Below are 25,774 nucleotides of genomic sequence, written 5' to 3'. Positions count from 1 at the left end.
CAGCAATTAACTCGCAAGTAGATAAACATGTCAAAATGTACTAAAGCCATCATAATTTTGTTCATCCTTGTCATTAGCAAAGTTAGCTTGGCTAGCTAACTTATGTAGCTTCTGCAGGTTGACATGTCTACCTTGAACAGTGTGCATTTCAGCCTGTGAGAGGTTTGAGCATCATCACTAGCACTCCGGGAATTTTTTTTTTTCCAAGTACAAAGAATTTTCAAATGAAAATGAATTGTTCATAAATTTTCCCAAAGCAATGTGTATAACCTACAGTTGTGGTCAGAAGTTTACATACAGTGACATGAATGTCATCTTGGATATGAATGTCATGGCTTTCAGTCATTTCTTTGAACTGTTCTTTTTCTGTGGCAGAATGATTGTACGGCATACATTTTTAATAAAAAAAACCCCACTAAATTTGGTGCGCAAATTTTAATTTTCTTTGGGTTTTCTGAAATCAACACAGGGTCAAAATTTTACATACGCTCACTCAGATTATTAATTCAGAGGTGCTGAAACTTCCAAAATGTCTCTTATCTTGCCAAGGCCAAGGTCTCTTAACTTCCTGTTAGTGATCATGACTGACTACAACTGGTAGCTTCTCTGTGCCTTCATAAAAAGGGTTTGTGTACAGCATTCATTGGATTGACCAGCACACAGTAAAATGGGAAAGTCCAAGGAGCTCAATGCAGATCTGAGAAAGAGGATCGCAGATATACACAACTCCGGAAAGTCTCTTGGAACCATTTCTAAACAACTGCAAATTCCAAGATCAGTTCAAACAACTGTATCCAAGTTATTGTGAGATGTAGCCACTTTGCTTCAAGAAAACCCAAACTGTCACCTTCAGCTGAAAGGAAATCGGTTTGGATGGTCAGGAACAACCTGGGAACCACCATGACACAGTCCTGCCATGAACTGGAAGCTGATGGATCACTGTCTACAGTTCAGATCACCATGGACTAAGAGGCTGCTATCCAAGAAATAACCCCCTGCTCCAAAATTGACACCTTCAAGCTTAACTAAAGTTTGCAGCTGACCACATGGACAAAGAAAAGGCCTTCTGGAGGAAAGCTGTATGGTCAGATGAGACAAAGATACAAAGAAAAGGCCTTCTGGAGGAAAGCTGTATGGTCAGATGAGACAAAGATTGAGTTGTTTGGCCACAATGACCACCATGTACAGAGGGACACTGTACCAGCTGGTGGTGGTGGTAGGATCATCACGCTCTGGGGCTGCTTTGCTGCCAGTGGAACTGGTTCATTGCACAAAGTGGATGGAATAATGAAGAAGGAGGACTACCTCAGAATTCTTCAGCATAAACCATCAGAAACTTGAACATGACTTGGAACTTGGAAGTTACAACAGGACAATGAACCCAAACACACATCAGAGCTGGTTGTGGAGGATAAAACAGGCTGACATTAAGCTTAAAACAAGACCTGACTTCAACCTTATTGAAAATATATGGACCGTGCTTATAAGTCGAGTCCATGCCAAGAAAAAATTTTTTTTATTGAACTCTACCAATTCTACCATGAAGAGTCGTGAAATATCCAGCCAGAATTCTGTCAGAAGCTTGTTCATGGTAAACAAAAAAATGTTTGGTCAAGGTGAATCTTGTGAAGAGACATTTTACCCAAATATTAGGTGTGCTGTATGTATATTTTTGACCCTGTGTGTATAATTTTGACCCTTGTGTTGATTTCAGAAAACCCAAAGAAAATTAAAACTTGTGCACCAAATTCTATTTTTTTAATTAAAGATGTATGCTGTACAATCATTCTACCACAGAAAAGAACAGTTCAAAGAAATTACTGAAAGCCCAAATATTGGCATGGCATTCATATCCAAGATGACATTCACATCACTGTATGTAAACTTCTGACTAAAACTGTATATGGAATAAACCATTTCAAAGTGAGCAATTACTGAAAAAATATATATACTTGGAAAAATTTACTCAGCATTACATTTAACACTTCACCACAAAATGAGGAGCTAAAACATTAGCTATATGTTTATTTGACTGGTTTATGACTGAGGATGCAAAAGAAAGCGTTAGAAAGTGTGAGGCCTATGACCGATGTGAGAGTGTTCCTGTAATTTATTGTGTTTCTGTTGGTATGTGTGAATGTTTGTGTTATTTGCATGCGAGGGTGAGAGTAATAGCATGAGAGAGAGAGAGAGAGAGAGAGAGAGAGAGAGACTATATATGTATGCACAGGGACTGTGTCTTGTTATTTCACAATTTCACAGAGGTTGACAGTGTGTGTGTGTGTGTGTGTGTGTGTGTGTGTGTGTGTGTGTGCCTTGCCCTTAAGGTTTAGGTGTGTGTGTGTGTGTGTGTGTGTGTGTGTGTGTGTGTGTGTGTGTGTGTATAACGACAGGCAAGTCAAGCTCGGCAGCCTGCCCTCCGCATCCACACCTCTCCCTCTCACAAACCAGCGTCACGCTTACGGGAAGAAGGAGTGGTGAGGAGAGAACAAACGTACTTAGCAGCCTTCCGCATCTCCACACCAAACACCACGGCTAGCAAGGCAGCTTCTCACATAACCTCCATGCTGTGTGTTTGAAACCGCTTTGAAACTAACTTTCAAGCTTTTAAAAAGACCAACTTAGCAATTTAAAAAGCGGCGTTCTCGTTTTCAAAAAAAAAAACAACCTTTACTTAAAACGCAATGTCTATTTTCAACACATTTTTAAGTTATAGCAGGCTGCAACTTGCAACCTAAATCAATCTCCATTCATGATTGCACGCTATATCGGCATGACCAGTAGAAATACAGACTCTAAAAAGGAATATGCAAATCAAACCAAATTGTACCTTCAGCATCATGGGACCTAAACAGCATCTTGGCAATGCTCAGTGGCAGCAATAAGATAGTAGATACACTAGATTAGGCTTAGTCCAAAACTAGCCTAAACTTAGATTAGAGCTAGAATAAAACAAGAAGACATGGTCATCACTATCTCCCGCCAAGAGCATTTTATAAAGACCTCTTAACACTTACGCCCTTATAAGCCCATTACTTTAATACTGACTTATGATGTCGTAAGTGCTATGATACCTTCATAAAACACCACCCAGCTTTTTTCAGTAGTATGAGCACCCAAAGTGTCATTGATGTAGCTTATGTAGTTTCTGAGAAAACTTGTCCAGATTGAGTCCACTTATACAAAGTCCAGTAACATAAATCAAGTGCCAGTGTTCTCCCCGTGTCTGCGTGGGTTTCCTCCGGGTGTTCCGGTTTCCCCCACAGTCCAAAGACATGCAGTTAGGTTAACGTGGGATGGCCTTGGGCTGAAGTTCCCTTGAGCAAGGTACCTAACCCCTGACTGCTCCCCGGGCGCTCTAGTATGGCTACCCACTGCTCTGGGTGCATGTGCGTGTGTTCACTGCTTCAGATGGGTTAAATGCAGAGGATGAATTTCACTGTGCTTGAAGTGTGCATGTGACAAATAAAGGTTTCTTCTATAACTCTGAAAATACTAATTAATCATAAATGATTTTCGAACTCAACTTAGATCATGAATAGTAGTATGAGCACGCAAAGTTTCACTGATGTAGCTTCTGAGAAAACTTGTCCAGATTGAAACGGATGGACGGACGGACGGACGGATGGACTCCATTCCTATATCCCCTTGCGCACTTTGTGGCGGGGGATAATAAAAAGTATCAGAGAAAATCTAAAGACATAGTATGAGCTAGTTCCAGGATATGCTTTATCTATTTATCTAACAGACCTGCCCAATAGTTGATGTCTACTGATTTAAGAATTATTTGTATAACGTAGCATAGCAACATCGCACTTTCCCTCAGACGCATACTGAGACCAGACAAAAGCAATTATCACACTGACTCCTCAGTGTCTCGTCCTTTAGATATTATCTCAGCTCCACTGGTGTTTATCGCCAGTTCTGGGTGTAGCGTGTATCATGAGTTTACCTGCATCAGACACCTCCAGCTTATCTACACTGCCTCTGCCTTGCGTGCCGCACACCCAGTAATCACCCGTAGCCACGCTCAGTAAGCCTCTTACACCCTTCCCTGCAGATTAACCGTTAGAGGCGACGACAGATGTGCTCGCTTCAGATAAACAAGAAAACAGCACCTGTGTGAACAGATTCCACTGCCTTCCAAGCAGCCAGTCACCCTCGCCCACACTCACACCCACATGAATGCAGACACACCCACACCTGCACACACATGCAAGCACACACACACGCATACACACAAGGGTACAAAGGCAAGTGGACTTTTAAAGGTATGAGAACTTATAAGCAAATGGGAGCTAAGATATAAATAAGTATAATGGGCAGCACGGTGGTGTAGTGGTTAGCACGGTCGCCTCACAGCAAGAAGGTTCTGGGTTCGAGGCCGGCGAGGGCCTTTCTGTGTGGAGTTTGCATGTTGTCTGCGTGGGTTTCTTCTGGGTGTTCCAGTTTCCCCCACTATCCAAAGACATGCAGTTAGGTTGACGTGGGGTGGCCTTGGGCTGAAGTGCCCTTGAGCAAGGTACCTAACCCCTGACTGCTCCCTGGGTACTCTGGTGTGGCTGCCCACTGCTGTGTGTGTGTGTTCACTGCTTCAGATGGGTTAAATTCAGAGGATGAATTTCACTGTGCTTAAAAGTGTGCATGTGACAAATAAAGGTTTCTTCTTCTAAAAGTAAGTGGTTATTCCTCCAGTTTGGCACATCTCATCTCATTATCTCTAGCCGCTTTATCCTGTTCTACAGGGTTGCCGGCAAGCTGCAGCCTATCCCAGCTGACTACGGGCGAAAGGCAGGGTACACCCTGGACAAGTCGCCAGGTCATCACAGGGCTGACACACAGAGACACAGACAACCATTCACACTCACATTCACACCTACGGTCAATTTAGAGTCACCAGTTAACCTAACCTGCATGTCTTTGGACTGTGGGGGAAACCGGAGCACCCGGAGGAAACCCACGCGGACACGGGGAGAACATGCAAACTCCACACAGAAAGGCCCTCGCCGGCCACGGGGCTCGAACCTGGACCTTCTTGCTGTGAGGTGACAGCGCTAACCACTACACCACCATGCCGCCCAGTTTGGCACATTCTAAAAATAAATATACTTTTGTATTAAAATATTATCGAAAGATTATAATGACTATGTAATATTAAGCCTCTCTTTCCTCTATTCTAATGGATTTTTCAGTTCAAACTGACATGATTATTTACCTGGTTAGCCCACAAATCATTCCAGCTGAACTGTAGGAACTGAAGCTGCTCAGTTGATGCTTTTCCAAGTTCTGAATCCATTTCTAAAATCGTCGCTCCTCTACAATCACGTTCCTTGAAGCAGTTACAGTTGCACACAATCCTTATTCAAAAATGCTGTAACTTTTTTTTAACCATCTACAGCATATCTTTAATGGAACTTAATAAAATGTATTATAACTTCCACTCCTGTAGCTTGGATGGAAGAATCCTGACCTGACAGCATCTCTTGAGTTAAACAAACATAAACATACAGATCCAGACATTTCACCTTTCCTTGCACTCAGTCCTAATTAACTTCTCGGGATCACGTTCATGTCACCGTCCTCCTGACTCCCCTACAGTCAACATGCACTAAACCCTGGACCTACATGCGTGCTATCACTTTGGAACACACGGATAGTTTTAACTTTCACATCTTTTTTTTTTTTAACTGGTACCACATAGCAACAATTTTAATATGATTCTTCGGTATTAAATCATTTCGAGATCAACAAAAGAACAAGCAAAAGGGCATAAAACCAGCCTTACCACTGGAGATGAAATGCGACACCCAGGGCAGTCACAGATTGGAGGATGTACCTGTAAGATTCCTTTGGACATAAGTGTCTTTAGACTTTTCCCTGCAAGAAAATACAAAATAGTGTACTTTTAAACTTGACAGCATAGTAGGAGAAGTGAAGAAAAGATGACGGAACATAAATTATGTCAATAAGATATGCACAGTATAGCTACTCCTTCTATCTTTTCCCCACTTCTATATGGGGCTGATATGCCAAAAGCCTTACCCAAGGGGTCAACAGTGGCAGGTTTGTAGTGCTGGGGCTCAAACCCCCTGTCCCTCCAAGCAATAACCCACAGTCTTAACCTGTTGAGCCACCATTGCCTCGTGCATAGAACACCGTATCTATATCTTCCTTAAAACTGAGGGCTTAAAGCGTTTTTCGTTGAGTGTTATGGAATAACATAGTTACATATCAAACTTTTAAAGTGATCCACGCTTACATCCTGGTGTCCTTTTTCAGCTTTACCCCAAAACATGGCAGTATACGAATCGCGCAAGAATTTGAAAAAAGTTTAATAAAACTTTGAAGTAGTTTGAGCTTTGAAGAATGAATGCACTTTGCTCAGATAAGCCATGGCATGTTTGGTGGCCAAATTTACAATCTTTAATGTTGTCCTGGGGTTGCGTTACATGTTGCCAAGTAGTAGCATGACTTGTTAGCTGTGTTAGCATTACAGTAAAAATTAAAAAAAAAAAAGAAGAAGAAGAAGAAGAAGAAGGCAATTTCCAGTACAGAATGAACGTAGATACGTTTGGATACCAAAGATGAGCAAGAATTGTGTTTCTTACTCCAAATCCTTTTAAAGGATATTTCTTACAGTCAGAAATAAAGTTATCAAAGGTGCTGGTACCATTAAAGAGACCTTTAGTATGTCGGAAACTTCTTGATGTAAGATGCATCACTGAACCTACTAGAAGAGCTAGTTAAAGGTGCATCATGTGCACTTGAGGTAAAATATACTTTACTAAAGGTATTTTAAAAAATGATAATAGTCCCCTTCTTGGTACCACATCAAAGCAATACTTCAATACTAGAAAGAGTGAGGGTTTCGACCTCCATCCAGACCATGAATAGAACCTACAGACTTCGACAGCAGTGACAGGTTCAAACACTCCCTGTCTGGGTTTGAAATCAGATTCAAGCTTTAAAGTTTTTACAAAAACAAAACGCCTTTCTGAGTGCGCGCGCTCGTGGAACGCTCCAGTGAACGCTCGTGGAACGCTCGGAGTACCGGAACCGGAGCGCGTGCTCCGGTGTATCTAAAGCGCGTGCATGGTACAGCACCAAAGCTCATTCACATATTTCTGTATTGCTATGCATAAAGAGAAAGGACTAATTTTAAAGTCTAAGCAAGAAAAAAAAAAAGGGAGGCATTTCCGTTTAAGACGAAATTGCTGAAAATTCAGATGGAACGGTTTAACAAATATTCACAGCAGGGTTTACTGTACAAGATGCACAGGGTAGGAAAAGATCCCTGGTTCAAACTTACCAGTGATTAATATCAACTTCTGGAAATGGGTATAATTCCGCGTTCAGACTCGCGCGCGCGTGCGTATCCGCCCCGGGCACACAATGGGACATGCTTATTATCCCGGTTCCGGTTGAATGTGTGACAAGATGCCAAATTACGCACGGTCTTATTCCGGATGGGAAGTTAGTTCGCGAGCGCGTGGTGGTCTGCTGTGCTTTCAGTAAACTCCGGACTTATAGTATAGTTGGTGTAATGCCCAGTAACCCTTTCCTTCCAAAACAAAACACCCAGATAAGCAATAACTCCAATGGATGAATGAATGGATGGATGGATGGATGGATGGATGGATGAATGAACAGGACTCACCCTTGTGTCTGATACTCCTCTTCCAGTCCTTAGCCGTTTCTCTGCCACTGACGAACTGGAACTCGTTCGGGGTGAGCCACTCGCCCCTGTGCTTGATGGAGGGTCCTTTGCTGCCCTGGCACAGTTTGTTGATGTAGAGCAGTGCCTTGTTCTCGCCGCACTCCACCTCGATGCACGGGTCGCCGTTATCAAAGAACGGCTGAAAGTCAGGGATGGACGAGAACCTCTCGAGCATCAGGTCGTCCGCGTGCTGGTGGTGATGGAGGTGCTGCTGCCGGTGCAGTGGCGTGTCGCGCAGCCCCAGATAAGCGCGCGGATGGGCGAAGAGGTGGTCGTACGGCGGCGGATGAGGGGTCACGACCGGGATCGCGGCGGCATTTAAAGGGGCCAAGTATTCGGGCTGCGCAAAGGCGCCTAATGCCATGTCTTCTCCGTCCAATCTCTCCTTTTTGACGGCAGGCATGTTAGCGGTGGAAGAGTGAGTGGCGGCTCGCGCGAGCCAACTTGCGCGTCCCCTGTGTGTGTGCGTGTGTGCGTGCGTGTGTGTGTGTGTGTGTGTTCAGAGTTCAGATGTCGGCTCGGTCCTGACTCTACTCTGTGGTTTCTTTTCTTTTCTTTCTGTCTTTCCCGTCGGACTCCACGCGCCGCTGTGCTGCGCGACGGCAAAGCGCGTGCGTTTTCAGCAGGCTCGCACCGTGCGCTCTTCACTGCGCTGCTGGCGTGACGGGTTCCGGCGGCGCGCGCTCCTGCCCACTACATCTAATCGGAGCCGCTCCACTAACAGGCCGCCTGCCATGCTGCCGCCGCCACACCGACGGCCACCGACGACCTGATCCTCTATCGACTCACTGCTGCACTTAGGTGTTTCCTTCCAATTACCTCCGTGTGCTAAATGTAATTCGCACTACCCTTTCACACACCCACACATATATTTTCATAAGCCTGTACCACTCTGTTTTCATAGAAACACAACCACTTCGTTTCTATCAAGTTTCTAAACTTATATTTATTATCTCCAGTCTCATATGTACATCTTTCAAGTTTAAAAACACCATCCTGCAAGGGTCTTATTTCTGCCACAGATAAAGATCATCCATCTTCGATCTCATGTGAATTTGCGTGCAGGAAAATGTTTACAACTAATGAGACGTCTGCTTGTTTGGTTTTTTTTTTTTTCCGCCTTTAACCCTCCATGCGCCGTTAAAGTCACGCTTTAGACAGACCCAGACCAAACAAGATTTGCGCTCTCCGCCGCTTCTCTAACTTGGCCCATTTAAACAGCAGAGCTGCTGCTGGCGCCAAAAAGCGAAGGGGGTTTGCGAGGGACGGCGGAGAGCGACCCTTTACCATCGCCTTAGCACTGTCGCCTCACAGCAAGAAGGTCCTGGGTTCGAGCCCCAAAGACGCGTTATCCTAATGGGCTTCATGGGCAGCTGCCCAGGGCCTCGGCCACTAGGGGGCCTCGGAGGTAGCGAGATCGGAAAATATGAAACGATATTTTCAGAAGTTTTGATCATATTGATAACATTTTTGATGCATTTCGCCACCCGTAAGGAAGCCAACCTTGTCCCGTCGCATAAATCACCCGTCATTGTCAATATGATCACTGTCCACTATGTCTTCACACGCTACGCCAGCTTGAGTTCAATGATTTAATTAATGACTTCGCTTTCCAGGTGGCACGGTGGTGTAGTGGTTAGCGCTGTCGCCGAGCCCCGGGGCCGGCGAGGGCCTTTCTGTGCGGAGTTTGCATGTTCTCCCCGTGTCCGCGTGGGTTCCCTCCGGGTGCTCCGGTTTCCCCCACAGTCCAAAGACATGCAGATTAGGTTAACTGGTGACTCTAAATTAACTGTAGGTGTGAATGTGAGTGTGAATGGTTGTCTGTGTCTATGTGTCAGCCCTGTGATGACCTGGCGACTTGTCCAGGGTGTACCCCGCCTTTCGCCCGTAGTCAGCTGGGATAGGCTCCAGCTTGCCTGCAACCCTGTAGAAGGATAAAGAGGCTAGAGATAATGAGATGAGATGAGATGAGATGAGACTTCGCTTTCCGGGTGGCACGGTGGTGTAGTGGTTAACGCTGTCGCCGAGCCCCATCGCCGGCGAGGGCCTTTCTGTGTGGAGTTTGCATGTTCTCCCCGTGTCCGCGTGGGTTTCCTCCGGGTGCTCCGGTTTCCCCCACAGTCCAAAGACATGCAGGTTAGGTTAACTGGTGACTCTAAATTGACCGTAGGTGTGAATGTGAGTGTGAATGGTTGTCTGTGTCTATGTGTCAGCCCTGTGATGACCTGGCGACTTGTCCAGGGTGTACCCCACCTTTCGCCCGTAGTCAGCTAGGATAGGCTCCAGCTTGCCTGCAACCCTGTAGAACAGGATTTAAAGCAGCTAGAGATAATGAGATGGGAGATGAGATGAGACTTCGCTTTCCAGAAAAGTAGGAAAGTGCCCTTGTAAGTTGACCCAAGTGTGCCACTGCTGTTTGGGACGTGTGTGAAAGGATGAAATGCTTCACATAGCCTAATATTTTGAGATTTATTTCTGAGAAGCAAGATATTTTTCTTTCTTTGTTATTGCTCTTTGTTTTCACAAGTTAAAAGTCGCCTGGATTCCAAAATGAAAACGAACGGTTATATACCAAATGAATGTTCTTGTTCTGAATACTAAAGAAACTGTTGTAGGCCTACCCGTAGGTTATGTTCTTGACATGTTGTTCATTGACTCACTCATTCAAAGGCTTCTTGAGGCTAAACTTTAGTTAACCAGATTTGTTAACCGTGATGTCTGATGGATTTTTTCACCATGCAATTGCCTATTTTACCATTGCTTTTTCTCGATTAAATAGGTGTTGATGGATATAAAGTTTTATCGTTCAATAGTATTTCTAATTGTGCCACCGTCATTATTTAAGTTTCTGTGTCTAGTTAGACAGGCACGTCTGAGGGGGTGAATTTGCTGAGCGCAGTTGACAACAGGCGGGGGTGGGGCCTCGGGGGGGGGGGTCTGCCCAGGGACTTGGCAAGGGTTAACGCGGCCCTGTCAAGCCTAGCAGCCGACGAGGGCCTTTCTGTGTGGAGTTTGCATGTTCTCCCTGTGTCTGTGTGGGTTTCCTCCAGGCGGCATGGTGGTGTAGTGGTTAGCACGGTCGCCTCACAGCAAAAAGGTTCTGGGTTTGCGGCCGGTGGGGGCCTTTCTATGTGGAGTTTGCATGTTCTTTCTGGGTGTGCATGTTCTTTCTTTCTAAATTGACCGTAGGCATGAATGTGAGTGTGAATGGTTGTTTGTCTCTACTGCTGCTTTTCCACTACCAACGCGGCTGAATCGGGCTGAGCCGTGCCGTGCTGAGTTGGGCTGAGTGGAGCTGAGTGGAGCTGTTGGAGTTGCATTTCGACTACAACCGCGCTGAACCGTGCTGGCTGGAAGTGGGTGGACACATTGGGTGGAGTTAGCGAAAGTGGGTGGACGTCACGTGATGTCGTTAGGCGGCGCAAACAGTGACAACAGTGACCTTTTAAGCGGTAGTCTCACAACCCGAATAGTAAACAATAAACATGGAGGACATGGAGTCGTTAGTGTTGCTGGTCTTGGTGCTGTGGCTTGTTGTCACCGACAACGCCAACAGATACTGGCAAGAGCGTATAGATGAGGCGAGGCGCATAAGGCTTCAGAAATTCTCATAATTCGTAATTCTTCTTCTTCCGGGTTTACGGTGTTTACAGATCCCAGCATGCTCGCGGGGCGTGTGTGGGCATGTGAGGACACTCCTCCTCACCAATCAGTGCACAGGGGAGTGTCTCCTCACGCCCCTAGCCCCACTCGGCTCGGTTTGGCTCGCTTCAGCCCTACTCCAAAACCGTGCGAGTTTTGGGTGCTGAGTAGGGCTGAAGCGAGCTGAGTCGTGCTGCTCTGAGGTAGTCGAAACGCGAGCCGTGTCGGGCTGAAGTGAGCTGAAGTGAGCTGAAAAAGGGTAGTGGAAAAGGGCCATATGTGTCAGCTCTGCGATGACCTGGCGATTTGTCCAGGGTGTACACCGTCTCTCTCCCATAGTCGGCTGGGATAGGATCCAGTTTGCCTGCGACCCTGTAGAACAGCATAAGCGGCTACAGATAATGGATGGATGGATAATAATAATGGCTTTTTTTCATGGTATATCAGATATATTCCATTCAGCTACTCGTCTTCGACTCATGAGTAGCTGAATGGAATATATCTGATATACCACGAAAAAAAAGTCAGCCAATATTATTTAAGAATAATATAATATAATATAATATAATATAATATAATATAATATAGGTGGCACGGTGGTGTAGTGGTTAGCGCTGTCGCCTCACAGTAAGAAGGTCCTGGGTTCGAGCCCCGGGGCCGGCGAGGGCCCTTCTGTGCGGAGTTTGCATGTTCTCCCTGTGTCCGCGTGGGTTTCCTCCGGGTGCTCCGGTTTCCCCCACAGTCCAAAGACATGCAGGTTAGGTTAACTGGTGACTCTAAATTGACCGTAGGTGTGAATGGTTGTCTGTGTCTATGTGTCAGCCCTGTGATGACCTGGCGACTTGTCCAGGGTGTACCCCGCCTTTTGCCCATAGTCAGCTGGGATAGGCTCCAGCTTGCCTGCGACCCTGTAGAAGGATAAAGCGGCTAGAGATAATGAGATGAGATGAGATAATATAATATATGGGTGACTGACTTATTTATGTATAAGTTATGAAATGTACAGCGTTACAAGGTGTGAATGTGAGTGCGAATGGTTGTTTGTCTCTATGTGTCAGCCCTGCGATGATCTGGTGACTTGTCCAGGGTGTACCCCGCCTTTCGCCCGTAGTCAGCTGGGATAGGCTCCAGCTTTCCTGCGACCCTGTAGAACAGGATAAGCGGCTACAGATAATGGATGGATGGATGGATGTCAAGAATTGCTTAACTAAATAAAGAGAAGCGACATCCATCATTACTTTAAGACATGAAGTGTCCTTTAATTAATATAAAGAAAGAAAGAAAAAACATTAAATTAGAAAGTGTTTCCAAACTTTTGACTGGTGCTGTAGTTCCCATTAGCTGGCTAGCATAGGTTCAGAGTGGTTGAAAGAGATGTCACAAAATCAGTCCAGTATGCTTTGAGCAACCTGAGAAGTGGATGGTGGAAAAGAGAAATTGTGCGTCACTGGCATAGCAGTGATGAGCCATGACAACTGGTTAGTATAACAGGAGAAGAGTGTAGTGTAGTGGTTAGCACTATTGCCTCACAGCAAGAAGGTTCTGGGTTCGAGCCCAGTAGCTGACGGGAGCCTTTCTGTGTGGAGTTTGCATGTTGTCTGTGTGGGTTTCCTCTGGGTGATCTGGTTTCCTCCACAATCCAAAGACCTGCAGGTTAGGCTAATTGGTGTCTCTAAATTGACCATAGGTGTGAATGGTTGTTTGTCTCTATGTGTCAGCCTTGCGATGATCTGGTGACTTGTCCAGGGTGTACCCCACTTCTCGCCCATAGTCAGCTGGGATAGGCTCCATCTTGCCTGCAACTCTGTAGAACAGATGATGGATGGATGGAAGTTTTGACTCTGCCTTTCCTATCTTGTTTGCCCATCAACTCTGTTACTGAAGACCAAATCAGACTTACAGCTGTAAGCCATGTCACACTAAATTCTTTATAATTAATTGCCAGTTAACACATTAAGCAGCAATAAACATTAAATGGGGTCTTTACAGCACTGTAATTTGCTGTCCTTTTGTGTGAGCCAATAAAATGGTTGGACCATAAGGCTGTAGATTATAACAAGATAGTGTAACATAGTGCTGTACAAAACAAGAATTGCTTTGGTAATATTAGAATAAAAGGTCCCCCCCCCCCCCCCCCCCCCCATGTCAGTTTTATTATATCTCATAAAATATAAAATACAAATTATGTTGGCCGACAGGTCTTTTTTTTTTTAGACCATATCATATAAAATCTTAGTAGATACTTTAATTACCAGAGAAAAAGGGTGATAAGAATAACATCACTGCACTAGAATTACTTTAAACACATAACTGACTTGCTAATAAATGACGGTGTTAAGATGATAGTGACAGCCACCGTATTCAACCAATAGAAAAGTTAAAAGTTCTGTTAGATTGATCGATTATTATTATCGTGTGAATATTAATTAGCTTATCATTTTTCCTGATTACTCATAAACATCATTCTGAATATTAGAACAAGTCATCTGATTAGTAAACCCTGGACAGGAACTTATGTGGGGACCCTCTCCACCCTGTCACGCATTAACCAGTGCAGGAAACATTACTCATTTAAATTAAAAAAAAAAGTTTATCTCGCTCCAGTTAAAAAGAGTTAAGACCTAACTGACTGCTTGTTGGTTACAAATTTAGACCCTCACACATTTCTGAATTTATTTTAAAATATGTGATTTTGGTTCATATTTTATTGGCCTAGTGATGTTAATAGGTGTTGTGATGTAGCATAATGACCAATAAGTCTTTTTATTTAGTTTAAATCTAGGTGTGTCCAGGGTCCCAGTGGTCAGGGTCCCAGTGGTCAGGGCCCCAGTGGCACATGTCCAATAGGCCAAGTCAGTAATCCATCTCTGCATCTGACTCAATGACCCATAAACACTCTGGCTCTCTAACAGGTCTTTGATGACATATTACTTGTAGTCTGTATGTTTCAGGACTATTAAAGTTATTTGTTCAACTGGCCTGCTGTTTTTTGTTTTGGATTTTTTTTTTCTTTTCTTTTTTTTTGTTTTCAAGAACAAATTGTTTTGAAAACACTTGTTCTGGCTTCATTTTCTTCTAATTCCATTGCACACAACCAAAAACGTTGTTGGTGCTTCTCAAGAACTCAAGATGTCATAACTTATCATAATCAGGAAGTCAGATTCAGGAAGTCAACATTGCCTCCACAAACACACATCACGAAAGGTCTGGAAAAATAGAAAAGGTCAGGAGGTACTGAAAGATTATTTATATTTGTAGGAGATCCCTGAAATCCGAGGTGTGAGGATCCCCTATGGGGGTTACCCCTGCCCACGCACACATACCCACTCTTCTCTTCATACGAATCATGAGTGAGTCATGAGTTCCTCTTCAGGGACTCAAAGAGCAACATTTACGAAAAAGGGGTTCCCCTGAAATTACAGATGATAGTGGTGTACATCCCACACACCCGAGGTACAGGAAGGGTTCCCCTGAACTTTTCAGTTCCCATCTTACACAAACACACGCAGTTTATGCTCTCATCCTCTATTGCTTGACTATTTAGTAGCAGCCACCTACTTATTATGAGTAGCATATTCACTTTTCATTTCATCACTGGCTTTGCAGGAAATCTGAACTACCTACAGGAACTAGTCTAAATCTCAGTCTGTGTTGGCAGAGACATATTTTTGTGAACCACAAACTGAAAAAAAAAATGTAAAGGTTTTAAACAGAAGTACTGTCAAGCAGTAGAGTAATAATAATTATAGATAAATAGGAATACATGTAATACAGCAACCTGAAAGTCAAAAAAGAAGACAGCTTCAATCATTCATATTTTCAAGTCCTAATCTATATGTTGTGACTAAATCAGTATTTGCCACATTAATGGACGCTTTTCTGATGTCCAGGAGCTTTGGGTAAGTGATGTTCTCTGTAATTGTTGAGAGTTGATTATAATTGTCTACTTACACAATGCAAGTGAAGTATAAAAAAAATCTATCAAACATAAGAACAAAATGTAAAACTATTTACAGTGCTGTGCTGTCTATTACAGTGCTCTCCATGATTACTGGACCCCCTTTGCAAAGATTAGTAAAAAGGATGAGAAAAAAAATCCACGTTTTAGTGAAGTCCCGTCATCTCACAATGAAAAAAGAGAGAAAAATCCAACCTTTAATTGAAATAAATTTATTCAGAGAAAAACAAATCCCTCATCAAGAAAGAATTATTTTCAACAAAACACATGTGCCACTTTTATTGGCTCCCCTGGAAATTATAGTGAACACAATGTAACTGAAGCATGTTTCACATTTAAATTGTATATTTTTGAGTTGATTGGAGTTTGTAGGAACTTTCAAACTGTAATCCATGACTTCCTGATTAACTGGGTACAAATATGAAGTGACACAGAAGCCAAATTCCCATAGTCATCCATCAACATGGGAAAGAGAAGAGAACACACAAACCAAATGAGGGAGAAGTGTGTTGACCTTTGTAAGTCAGGGAACGGTTATTTACAAAAAAAATCTAAATATACTCGCCTGAAAATGCCCATTTCTACTGTTAGGGCAATAATAAAAAAGTGGATGTCAACTGGAACTGTTACAAACTTTCCTGGAAGAGGACCCAAGTTTATTTTGTCCTACGTACAGTGAGGAGGAGAGTAAGAGAGTCAAAAAAAAAAAAAATCCCCAAGGATCACTGTTCGTGAATTACAAGAAAAAATAAAATCTTAGGTTTTCCAAGTCTGGAGCAGCGCAGTGGTGTAGTGGTTAGCACTGTCGCCTCACAGTAAGAAGGTCCTGGGTTCGAGCCCAGCAGCTGTGTGGAGTTTGCATGTTCCCCCCGTGTCTGTGTGGGTTTCCTCCGGGTGCTCCAGTTTCCCCCACAGTCCAAAGACATGCAAGTTAGGTCAAATGGTGGCTCTAAATTGACCGTAGGTGTGAATGTGAGTGTGAATGGTTGTTTGTGTCTATGTGTCAGCCCTACGATGACCTGGCGACTTGTCCAGGGTGTACCCCGCCTTTCGCCCATAGTCAGCTGGGATAGGTTCCAGCTTGCCTGCAACCCTGCACAGGATTAGTGGTTATGGATAATGGATGGATGGATGGATGGTTTCCAAGTCTCCAAAACCACCATCAGATGCCACCTCCATGCCAAGAGATTATTTGGAAGATATGCTAGAAAAAAGCTTTTTCTGTCAGTTAACCACAAACATAAGTACCTGAAGTTTGCAAAAGGCTACTACAACTTTGGAACCGTGTTCTATGGTCTGATGTAACAAAATAGAGCTTTTCAGCAATAAACATTCAAGGTGGGTTTGGTGTAAAAAGAAAGATGTCTGTAATGAAAAGAACCCGATCCCAACTGTAAAATATGGTGGAAATTCTGTGATGTTTTTGGGCTGTTTTACCTCCAGAGGCCCTGGAAAACTTGTTAGAATACATGGCATCATGGAGTCCATGAAATACCAGGATATTTTAAATCAAAATCTGGCTCCTCTGCCAGGAAACTAAAACTAGGTCATTGCTGGATCTTCCAGCAGGTTAATGATCCAAAGCATATGTCCAAATCAACACATAAATGGTTCACTGAGCACAGAATGAAGCTTCTGCCCTGGCCATCTCAGTCCCCTGACCTGAAACCCATTGAAAACCTGTGGTAAGCTGAAGAAGAGAGAAGAGAAGAGAGCACAAGAGAGGGCCTCGGACCCTGGATGATCTGGAGAGATTGTGTAAAGAGGAACGGTCTCAGATGCCCTACTCTGTATCTCCAACCTTATAAAATGTTATAGGAGATTCAGTGCTGTTTTAGTGGTAAAGGGAGGTTGTACAAAGTATGAAATGGCAATAAGGGGAGCCAATAATAGTAGCACGTGTGTTTTTGTTGAAAATAAGTATTTCTTGATGAGAGATTTGTTTTTCTCTGAATAAATTTATTTCAGTTAAAGGTTGGATTTTTCTCATTTTTCAGTGTGAGATGAAGCGACTTCACCAAAAAGTGGATTTTTTTTTCCAAACTCTTTTTACTAATCTTTACAAGGGGTGCCAATATTTGTGGGGGGGGCACTGTATGAGACAACTAACATTACTATATCCCAATGCAGGTTCCAGTGTCACAGCTGATTTACATTCATTCATCTTCACTAAGTGCTTTATCCTGATCAGGGTCACAGTTGATCTGGAGCTTATCTCAGGGACACTGGATATGAGACAGAAATATTTGCCCTGGATGGGACGCCAATGCATCACAAGTTTCATGTGCGCACACACACACACACACACACTCATTCACAGCTAGGTGCAATTTACTGTAGAGTGACCAATCCACCTACAGGTAGGAGGAAATCAGGGAACCTGGAAGAAACCCATGCAGATATGGAGAGAACATACAAAGAATATGCAAAACTCCACACAGACAGCAACCCAAGATTAGGAACCTCGGACCCTGGAGCTGAGAAGAGGCAACTGAGAGGCACTGAGAAGAGTGTGCCTCATCAAACGTTAGTTAGTGGAGTTTCTTGCTTTCTGAATGTGTTTGAGATCAAACAGTAAATAATAAAAATACAGTAAATAGCCCTTTTTGACAACTGTAGTAATCCATGTTATGTTAAGAACCGCCCGACTAAATCAAAAGAAACAACAGTCCATCATTACTTTAAGACATGAAGCATCTTTTAATTAATAAACATAAAGAAAACCCATTGAATTAGAAGGTGTGTCCAAACTTTTGACTGGTACTGTATATATATGTACACACACACACACACACACACACACAAAGTGTAGCACATTGTTTTGTTTTGAAGAGTGTTCTGTCTGAACATAATTCACATTCATTCATTTTCTATGCCACTTGTTCATTACAGGTCACAAATGAACTGGAGTCAATCCCAGCTGACATCGGGCGAGAGGTGGAGTAAACCCTGGACAGGTCACCAATCTATCACTGGGCTAACACAGAGACAGATAGCCACTCACACCGACATTCACACCTACAGACAATTTAGAAGGGGCAGTTGACCTCACTGACATGTCTTTGGACTGTGGGAGGAAACCGGATCACACAGAGGAAACCCGTAAAGGCACTGGGAGAACATGCAAACTCCACACAGAAAGGACCTGATCAACTGGCAGGTTTGAACCCAGAGCCTGCTTTCTGTGAGGTAGCAGTGCGAACCACTGCATCACCATTCCACCTTACTGGATTTTGACTGGAAACTGATTTTTTAAAATACAAACTTCTTGGAAATATCATAAAAGGACTCGTTCACACATTCAGGCAAAACAAAACAACTAGCAAGATGCTAGCAGCAGTATATTAACCCCTTCAATGCCCTTGGACGAGTCACGTACGTCATGAAATCTTTTACCGCTGTGCCTTATGACGTACGCTACTCGTCATAAACACCTCCTTTTATGTACCTGACATGGCACATTACTTTTACTTCACAGTGGCACATTACCACGAGTTGGCCTAGTGGTTAATGTGTCCGCCTCTTGATCGCGAGTTCTATTCACGGTCGGGTCATACCAAAGACCATCATAAAAATGGTACCCAGTTACTTGGTGTACATTGTGTTTTCAAGTACTAGTAATTCATGTTTATGGACAGGTTCTCATTGACAAGACCCGTTGTCTTGGATGTTTTTGAAGTTGTTTTTGATGACTAAAGTTATTTTTACTCTACAACACTGTTTTTTGTGATTTTTCCATACAATATTAAAAATATAAAGTTCTGAACAAGTTAGAGAAAGATGATCAAAATATCCCAATGTTGACCAATTTTTGTCCTATATGCCCGGCACATTACAATTAATTATGGGTGGCAGCCAAGGGGTTAAAACAAGATACTGTCCCATATTGAATGTGTGTCTTCTGCCGCCATGGGCTTTATATGACTCAGTGCTTTCCATATGGCATCACTACCACAGCAAGCAGTTTCCATTTATTTCAAGTTGTAAGCTACAATCTGTAATCGTAAACTTGTTAATTTATTCCAGGCGAAAGGACAACTATTTTTCTTTGACTTTTTTGGGGAGGCTGAGATAGACTTGAATCAATCAGATACCCAATTAATACTGAGGAAACCATCCGTCCATTATCTGTAGCCGCTTGTCTTGTCCTACAGGGTCGCAGGCAAGCTGGACTACGGGCGAGAGGCAGGTTACAGGGGACAAGTCACCAGGTCATCGCAGGGCTGACACATAGACACAGACAACCATTCATGCTCACATTCACACCTACGGTCAATTTAGAGTCACCAGTTAACCTAACCTGTATGTCTTTGGACTGTGGGGGAAACCGGAGCACCCGGAGGAAACCCACGTGACACGGGGAGAACATGCAGACTCCGCACAGAAAGGCCATCGCCGGCCGCTGGGCTCGAACCCGGACCTTCTTGCTGTGAGGCGACAGCGCTAACCACTACACCTACTGAGGAAACCGACTAGGTGAAATAATAGTCTGCTTTGGTCGACAGTCCATAGTCCCCTTGGAGTGTCCCCCACCTCCGTTGTTGGCAGTGGCCCCGGAGCCGCAGCGCTGCCGGCGGGGGAGAGAGGTAATAAATAACCCGGGGAGAGGAGTGGAGACCGCCGGACGGTGCACGCTCTGACCTGACAAATCCTCCCTGGAAAACCATCAGAGGGCGAGAATCCACCCCGAGCGCTTGGAGCCAGCCTTTCAGACATGAGCAGCGGCAAAATATACTCGCCGGAGTGGAGGGGAAACAAACTGCGTCTTTCACTTCACTCCTTCCCCTTAAACCGCCACGCAGACACTCAGAGACTCAACACTCAGGAGCAGTTCACACTTCACTCCTTTATTAAACGCTGTACATTTCATAACTTATACATAAATAAGTCAGTCACCCATAGATTAGATTAGATTAGATTATTCTTAAATAATATTGGCTGACTTTTTTTCGTGGTATATCAGATATATTCCATTCAGCTACTCATGAGTCGAAGACGAGTAGCTGAATGGAATATATCTGATATACCACGAAAAAAAGCCATTATTATTATTATCCATCCATCCATTATCTCTAGCCGCTTTATCCTGTTCTACAGGGTCGCAGGGAAGCTGGAGCCTATCCCAGCTGACTATGGGTGAGAGGCGGGGTACACCCTGGACAAGTCGCCAGGTCATCGCAGACCTGATACATAGAGACAAACAACCATTCACACTCACATTCGCAACTACGGTCAATTTAGAGCCACCAATTATCCTAACCTGCATGTCTTTGGACTGTGGAGGACACTGGAGCACCCAGAGGAAACCCACGCAAAACATGCAAACTCCACACAGAAAGGCCCTCACTGGCCACTGGGCTCGAACCCAGGACCTTCTTGCTGTGAGGCGACAGTGCTAACCACTACGCCACCCGCTATTATTATTATTATTATTATTATTATTATAGGGCGGCACGGTGGTGGAGTGGTTAGCGCTGTCGCCTCACAGCAAGAAGGTCCGGGTTCGAACCCCGTGGCCGGCGAGGGCCTTTCTGTGCGGAGTTTGCATGTTCTCCCCATGTCCGCGTGGGTTTCCTCCGGGTGCTCTGGTTTCCCCCACAGTCCAAAGACATGCAGGTTAGGCTAATTGGTGGCTCTAAATTGACTGTAGATGCGAGTGTGAGTGTGAATGGTTGTTTGTCTCTATGTGTCAGCCCTGATATGATCTGGCGACTTGTCCAGGCTGTACCCCGCCTCTTGCCCATAGTCAGCTGGGATAGGCTCCAGCTTGCCCGCAACCCTGTACAGGATAAGTGGTTAGGGATAATGGATGGATGGATATTATAAAGGGGGTGGCACGGTGGTGTAGTGGTTACACCACCGTAAACCAGAAGGTTCTGGGTTCGAGCCCAGTGGCCAACGGGAACCTTTCTGTGTGGAGTTTGCATGTTCTCCTTGTGTCTGTGTGGGTTTCCTCAGGGTGCTCCGGTTTCCCCCACAGTCCAAAGACATGCAGGTTAGGTTAATTGGTGGCTCTAAATTGACCGTAGGTGTGAATGTGAATGGTTGTCTGTGTCTATGTGTCAGCCCTGTGATGATCTGGCGACTTGTCCTGGGTGTACCCCGCCTCTCGCCCATAGTCAGCTGGGATAGGCTCCAGCTTGCCTGCGACCCTGTACAGGATAAGTGGTTATGGATAACGGATGGATATTATAAAAGGGGTGGCACGGTGGTGTCGTGGTTAGCACTTTCACCTCACAGCAAGAAGGTTCTGGGTTCAAGCCCAGTGGCCGGCAAGGGCCTTTCTGTGTGGAGTTTGTATGTTCTCCCTGTGTCTGCGTGGGTTTCCTCTGGGTGCTCCGGTTTCCTCCACAGTCCAAAGACATGCAGGTTAGGTTAATTGGTGGCTCTAAATTGACCATAGGTGTGAATGGTTGTTTGTCTCTCTGTTTCAGCCCTGTGATAATGGATGGATTATATTATAAATCCTAACTTTTACTGAGGGAAATAAAAAACATAGCATTTCATATATCTCATCTCATCTCATTATCTGTAGCCGCTTTATCCTGTTCTACAGGGTCACAGGCAAGCTGGAGCCTATTCCAGCTGACTACGGGCGAAAGGCGGGGTACACCCTGGACAAGTCGCCAGGTCATCACAGGGCTGCGTTTCATATATTTGTGTGGTTATTTTGACCTATTTTTATTGAATCATTCACTGCTGTTAATATAAGACTCGTGTTGATATCATGCTCATTTTAATAGGGATGCTAAATGTTAAAACCGACTGCCCCAATGACGAATCAAAGTTTTTTTTAAATATATATTTTTTGCTTGAACAGACAAGGTAGACAAGGTCGATGTTGCCTCACAGCTTCAGGGCCCCTGAGCTCAGTGTGTATGGAGTGTCACATGTTATCCCAGTGTCTGCATGGGTTTTCTCCAGGTTCTCCGGTTTCTTCCACCTTCTAAAAACATGGAGGTGGACTGGCTACTCTAAATTGTGTCTAAGGCCTGGGCCACACTGGCTGTGTCGCGTGTGAGTGGCCATCATGGAAAGTTTTGATTTTCATTCCAGTACCCAGGTTAACAGGTTAGAGCAGCCACACAGCCTACATGAGATTTGCATCTCAGGTGTGGCTCGAGTGTCGCTGGAGCAGAGCGTCATCTAGAGTTGCAGCGTGGAACCTATTTTAGGGAAGCATTACTTAGCAAAAAATAAAGCGTGAAAAGATCTGTTTATAGTTATATTGACATCATACAAGCAGATTACATTACCTTTTATGTACTATAGTTTCAATGTTTAGGCTGTACGTCACAGACATGAAAAAAAATAAATTTTATATATATATATATATATATATATATATATATATATATATATATATATATATATATATATAATTTTTTTTTATTGAGTACATTTCCTACTCTTGGCCTGTCTAAACTACATATAAATTAAAATGATAATGAAATGAAATCAAACATTCTGTTATTGAATGTTATTATCAAGGCAAACTCAGCGTTGAAAGATGGCTGGCAACAGCAGTGATGCAGCAGCAATGTGGGTGGTATGGACAAACACACGTGTGTTGTAGCAGTCCAGCAACATAGCCGCCACAGACACACGACACAGCCGGTATGCCCGAGGCCTAAGTGTGAATCGTGTGCATGGTGCCATCCAGGGTGTATTTCCACCTCCCGCCCCGTGTTCCTGGGATAGGCTCCCAATCCATTATATCCCTGACCAGTATAAAGTGTTCCCTGAAGATGAATGAATGAATGAATTTTCTTGGAGTTGACATGGTATTTTTTAACCCGTTCACACACTGTTAGAGCCTATTTGTGGTATCTTTAATTGTTACTTCATTGAAGAACAAATAAGCAAAAGCATTTGAACAAAAGTAAAAGCCTATTGCAGCAACACAACCTGTCAAATGAGGCAGCCAACCAGCTGACAGCGAGAATGCAAGTCTTCTAAAGCAATATCAGCTAGCTTGCAAGCTTAGCATAGAAGACAGAAAATTATCTAAGGAATATATTTGCATGTGTGCACGTATGTGTGTGCAAGCTAGCTATGGGATGCTCTTCTGTGGAATCTACTAGCAAAAGAGACCATCAGTCCAACTAATGGATTATCAAACATGAATGTTAAACTCTAATAATATGCATAGTGCCACCAAAAATCTGATAAATAATTTCTCCTAATGTAGTCTAATGTTTATTTTCAACAATGCTTCCAGGAAACTAGGCTGATTATAAATCCTTTTCACAGCGGGTTTTGTCTGATCCTCCTGATGCAGGCCGCTGTTTAATGTGAAACCCGTAGGCGTTTGGGTCAGTGGTGTCGTGCAGTGCCGTGGCGGCGCCTTCCTCCTCCTCCTGCCCATCCTCCCTCATGTTCATCTGCGGGGTCACACGGCATGCTGAGATCCGGCGTCCAGAGAAGAACTGAACTTGAGAGAAGCATCAGAAGCTGTCAGCGCCCACAGGAGTGATTGAATACACAACACCCGCACCCCCTTTTAATCTCCCAAGATACTTCTTATCGCTTCCAAGAGCACACTAGAGCACACACATGTATGCACATCCACAAATGTATGAGTACACACACTCTTTTCTGTTTTAAATAGGCAGGCTTGAGCTTTGGGGGAAAAAAAACAAACTAAACAATGATTAGGAACAAAGTTTGATCCATCCCTACATTTGAAATATATTTAATATTTATGGAAGAAGATTTCAGCGCTGCGATTTTTTTTTTAGGACCAAGCACTTTGCACTTTCTCAGTTTCGTCTGACTACTGAAGTCATGGTCGACAAAGAACTTACAAAGAGCTTACATTCATGTGCAGAATGTCATTGTTGAAAGTTATTGATCAGGAGAGAAATACAAAAGAATTTCCAAAACATTAGATGTACTATGGAACACTGACAAGGCCATTATCAACAAGTAGAGAAAATGGGGCATTACAAAGAACAGGACGTTGCTCCAAAATTGACGAAAGGAGAAAGAAGAAAACTTATCAGGGAGGCTGCCAAGAGACCTCCAGCTACCATAATGGAGCTTTAGGAATATATGGCAAGTACTGTTTACTCCCTGCATATGATAACAGTTTCTAGTATACAACCCCGATTCCAAAAAAGTTGGGACAAAGTACAAATTGTAAATAAAAACGGAATGCAATAATTTACAAATCTCAAAAACTAATATTGTATTCACAATAGAACATAGACAACATATCAAATGTCGAAAGTGAGACATTTTGAAATTTCATGCCAAATATTGGCTCATTTGAAATTTCATGACAGCAACACATCTCAGAAAAGTTGGGACAGGGGCAATAAGAGACTGGAAAAGTTAAAGGTACAAAAAAGGAACAGCTGGAGGACCAAATTGCAACTCATTAGGTCAATTGGCAATAGGTCATTAACATGACTGGGTATAAAAAGAGCATCTTGGAGTGGCAGCGGCTCTCAGAAGTAAAGATGGGAAGAGGATCACCAATCCCCCTAATTCTGCGCCGACAAATAGTGGCGCAATATCAGAAAGGAGTTCGACAGTGTAAAATTGCAAAGAGTTTGAACATATCATCATCTACAGTGCATAATATCATCAAAAGATTCAGAGAATCTGGAAGAATCTCTGTGCGTAAGGGTCAAGGCCGGAAAACCATACTGGGTGCCCGTGATCTCCGGGCCCTTAGACGGCACTGCATCACATACAGGCATGCTTCTGTATTGGAAATCACAAAATGAGTTCAGGAATATTTCCAGAGAACATTGTCTGTGAACACAATTCACCGTGCCATCCGCTGTTGCCAGCTAAAACTCTATAGTTCAAAGAAGAAGCCGTGTCTAAACATGATCCAGAAGCGCAGACGTCTTCTCTGGGCCAAGGCTCATTTAAAATGGACTGTGGCAAAGTGGAAAACTGTTCTGTGGTCAGACGAATCAAAATTTGAAGTTCTTTATGGAAATCAGAGACGCCGTGTCTTTCGGACTAAAGAGGAGAAGGACGACCCAAGTTGTTATCAGCGCTCAGTTCAGAAGCCTGCATCACTGATGGTATGGGGTTGCATTAGTGTGTGTGGCATGGGCAGCTTACACATCTGGAAAGACACCATCAATGCTGAAAGGTATATCCAGGTTCTAAAGCAACATATGTTCCCATCCAGATGACGTCTCTTTCAGGGAAGACCTTGCATTTTCCAACATGACAATGCCAAACCACATACTGCATCAATTACAGCATCATGGCTGTGTAGAAGAAGGGTCTGGGTACTGAACTGGCCAGCCTGCAGTCCAGATCTTTCACCCACAGAAAACATTTGGCACATCATAAAATGGAAGATACGACAAAAAAGACCTAAGACACTTGAGCAACTAGAATCCTACATTAGACAAGAATGGGTTAACATTCCTATCCCTAAACTTGAACAACTTGTCTCCTCAGTCCCCAGACGTTTACAGACTGTTGTA

General features: G+C 43.8%; 1 protein-coding gene across 5 annotated transcripts in view; it reads right to left on the bottom strand.

Annotated features, from left to right (window-relative positions):
- samd11 (sterile alpha motif domain containing 11) overlaps positions 1–8,868 on the bottom strand; it is a 109,896-nt gene extending 101,028 nt beyond the window's left edge. For 2 of the 5 annotated variants that reach the window (XM_060938302.1, XM_060938303.1), the window contains exons 1-2: positions 7,658–8,865; positions 5,786–5,877 (exon numbers count right to left, since the gene is read on the bottom strand). In XM_060938302.1, the coding sequence (XP_060794285.1) occupies positions 5,786–5,877; positions 7,658–8,120 (555 nt within the window). In that variant the 5' untranslated portion in view covers positions 8,121–8,865. Of the gene's footprint in view, positions 1–5,785; positions 5,878–7,309; positions 7,437–7,657 lie in introns of those variants that run through there. The other 3 variants (XM_060938305.1, XM_060938304.1, XM_060938306.1) reach the window with 3 other exon arrangements.
- Between the last annotated feature and the right edge of the window lie 16,906 nt (positions 8,869–25,774).

This window comes from Neoarius graeffei, chromosome 13 (assembly GCF_027579695.1).
Source record: "Neoarius graeffei isolate fNeoGra1 chromosome 13, fNeoGra1.pri, whole genome shotgun sequence".
In the NCBI taxonomy this organism is placed as follows: domain Eukaryota; kingdom Metazoa; phylum Chordata; class Actinopteri; order Siluriformes; family Ariidae; genus Neoarius; species Neoarius graeffei.
This window is presented reverse-complemented; position numbering and strand designations above follow the sequence as displayed.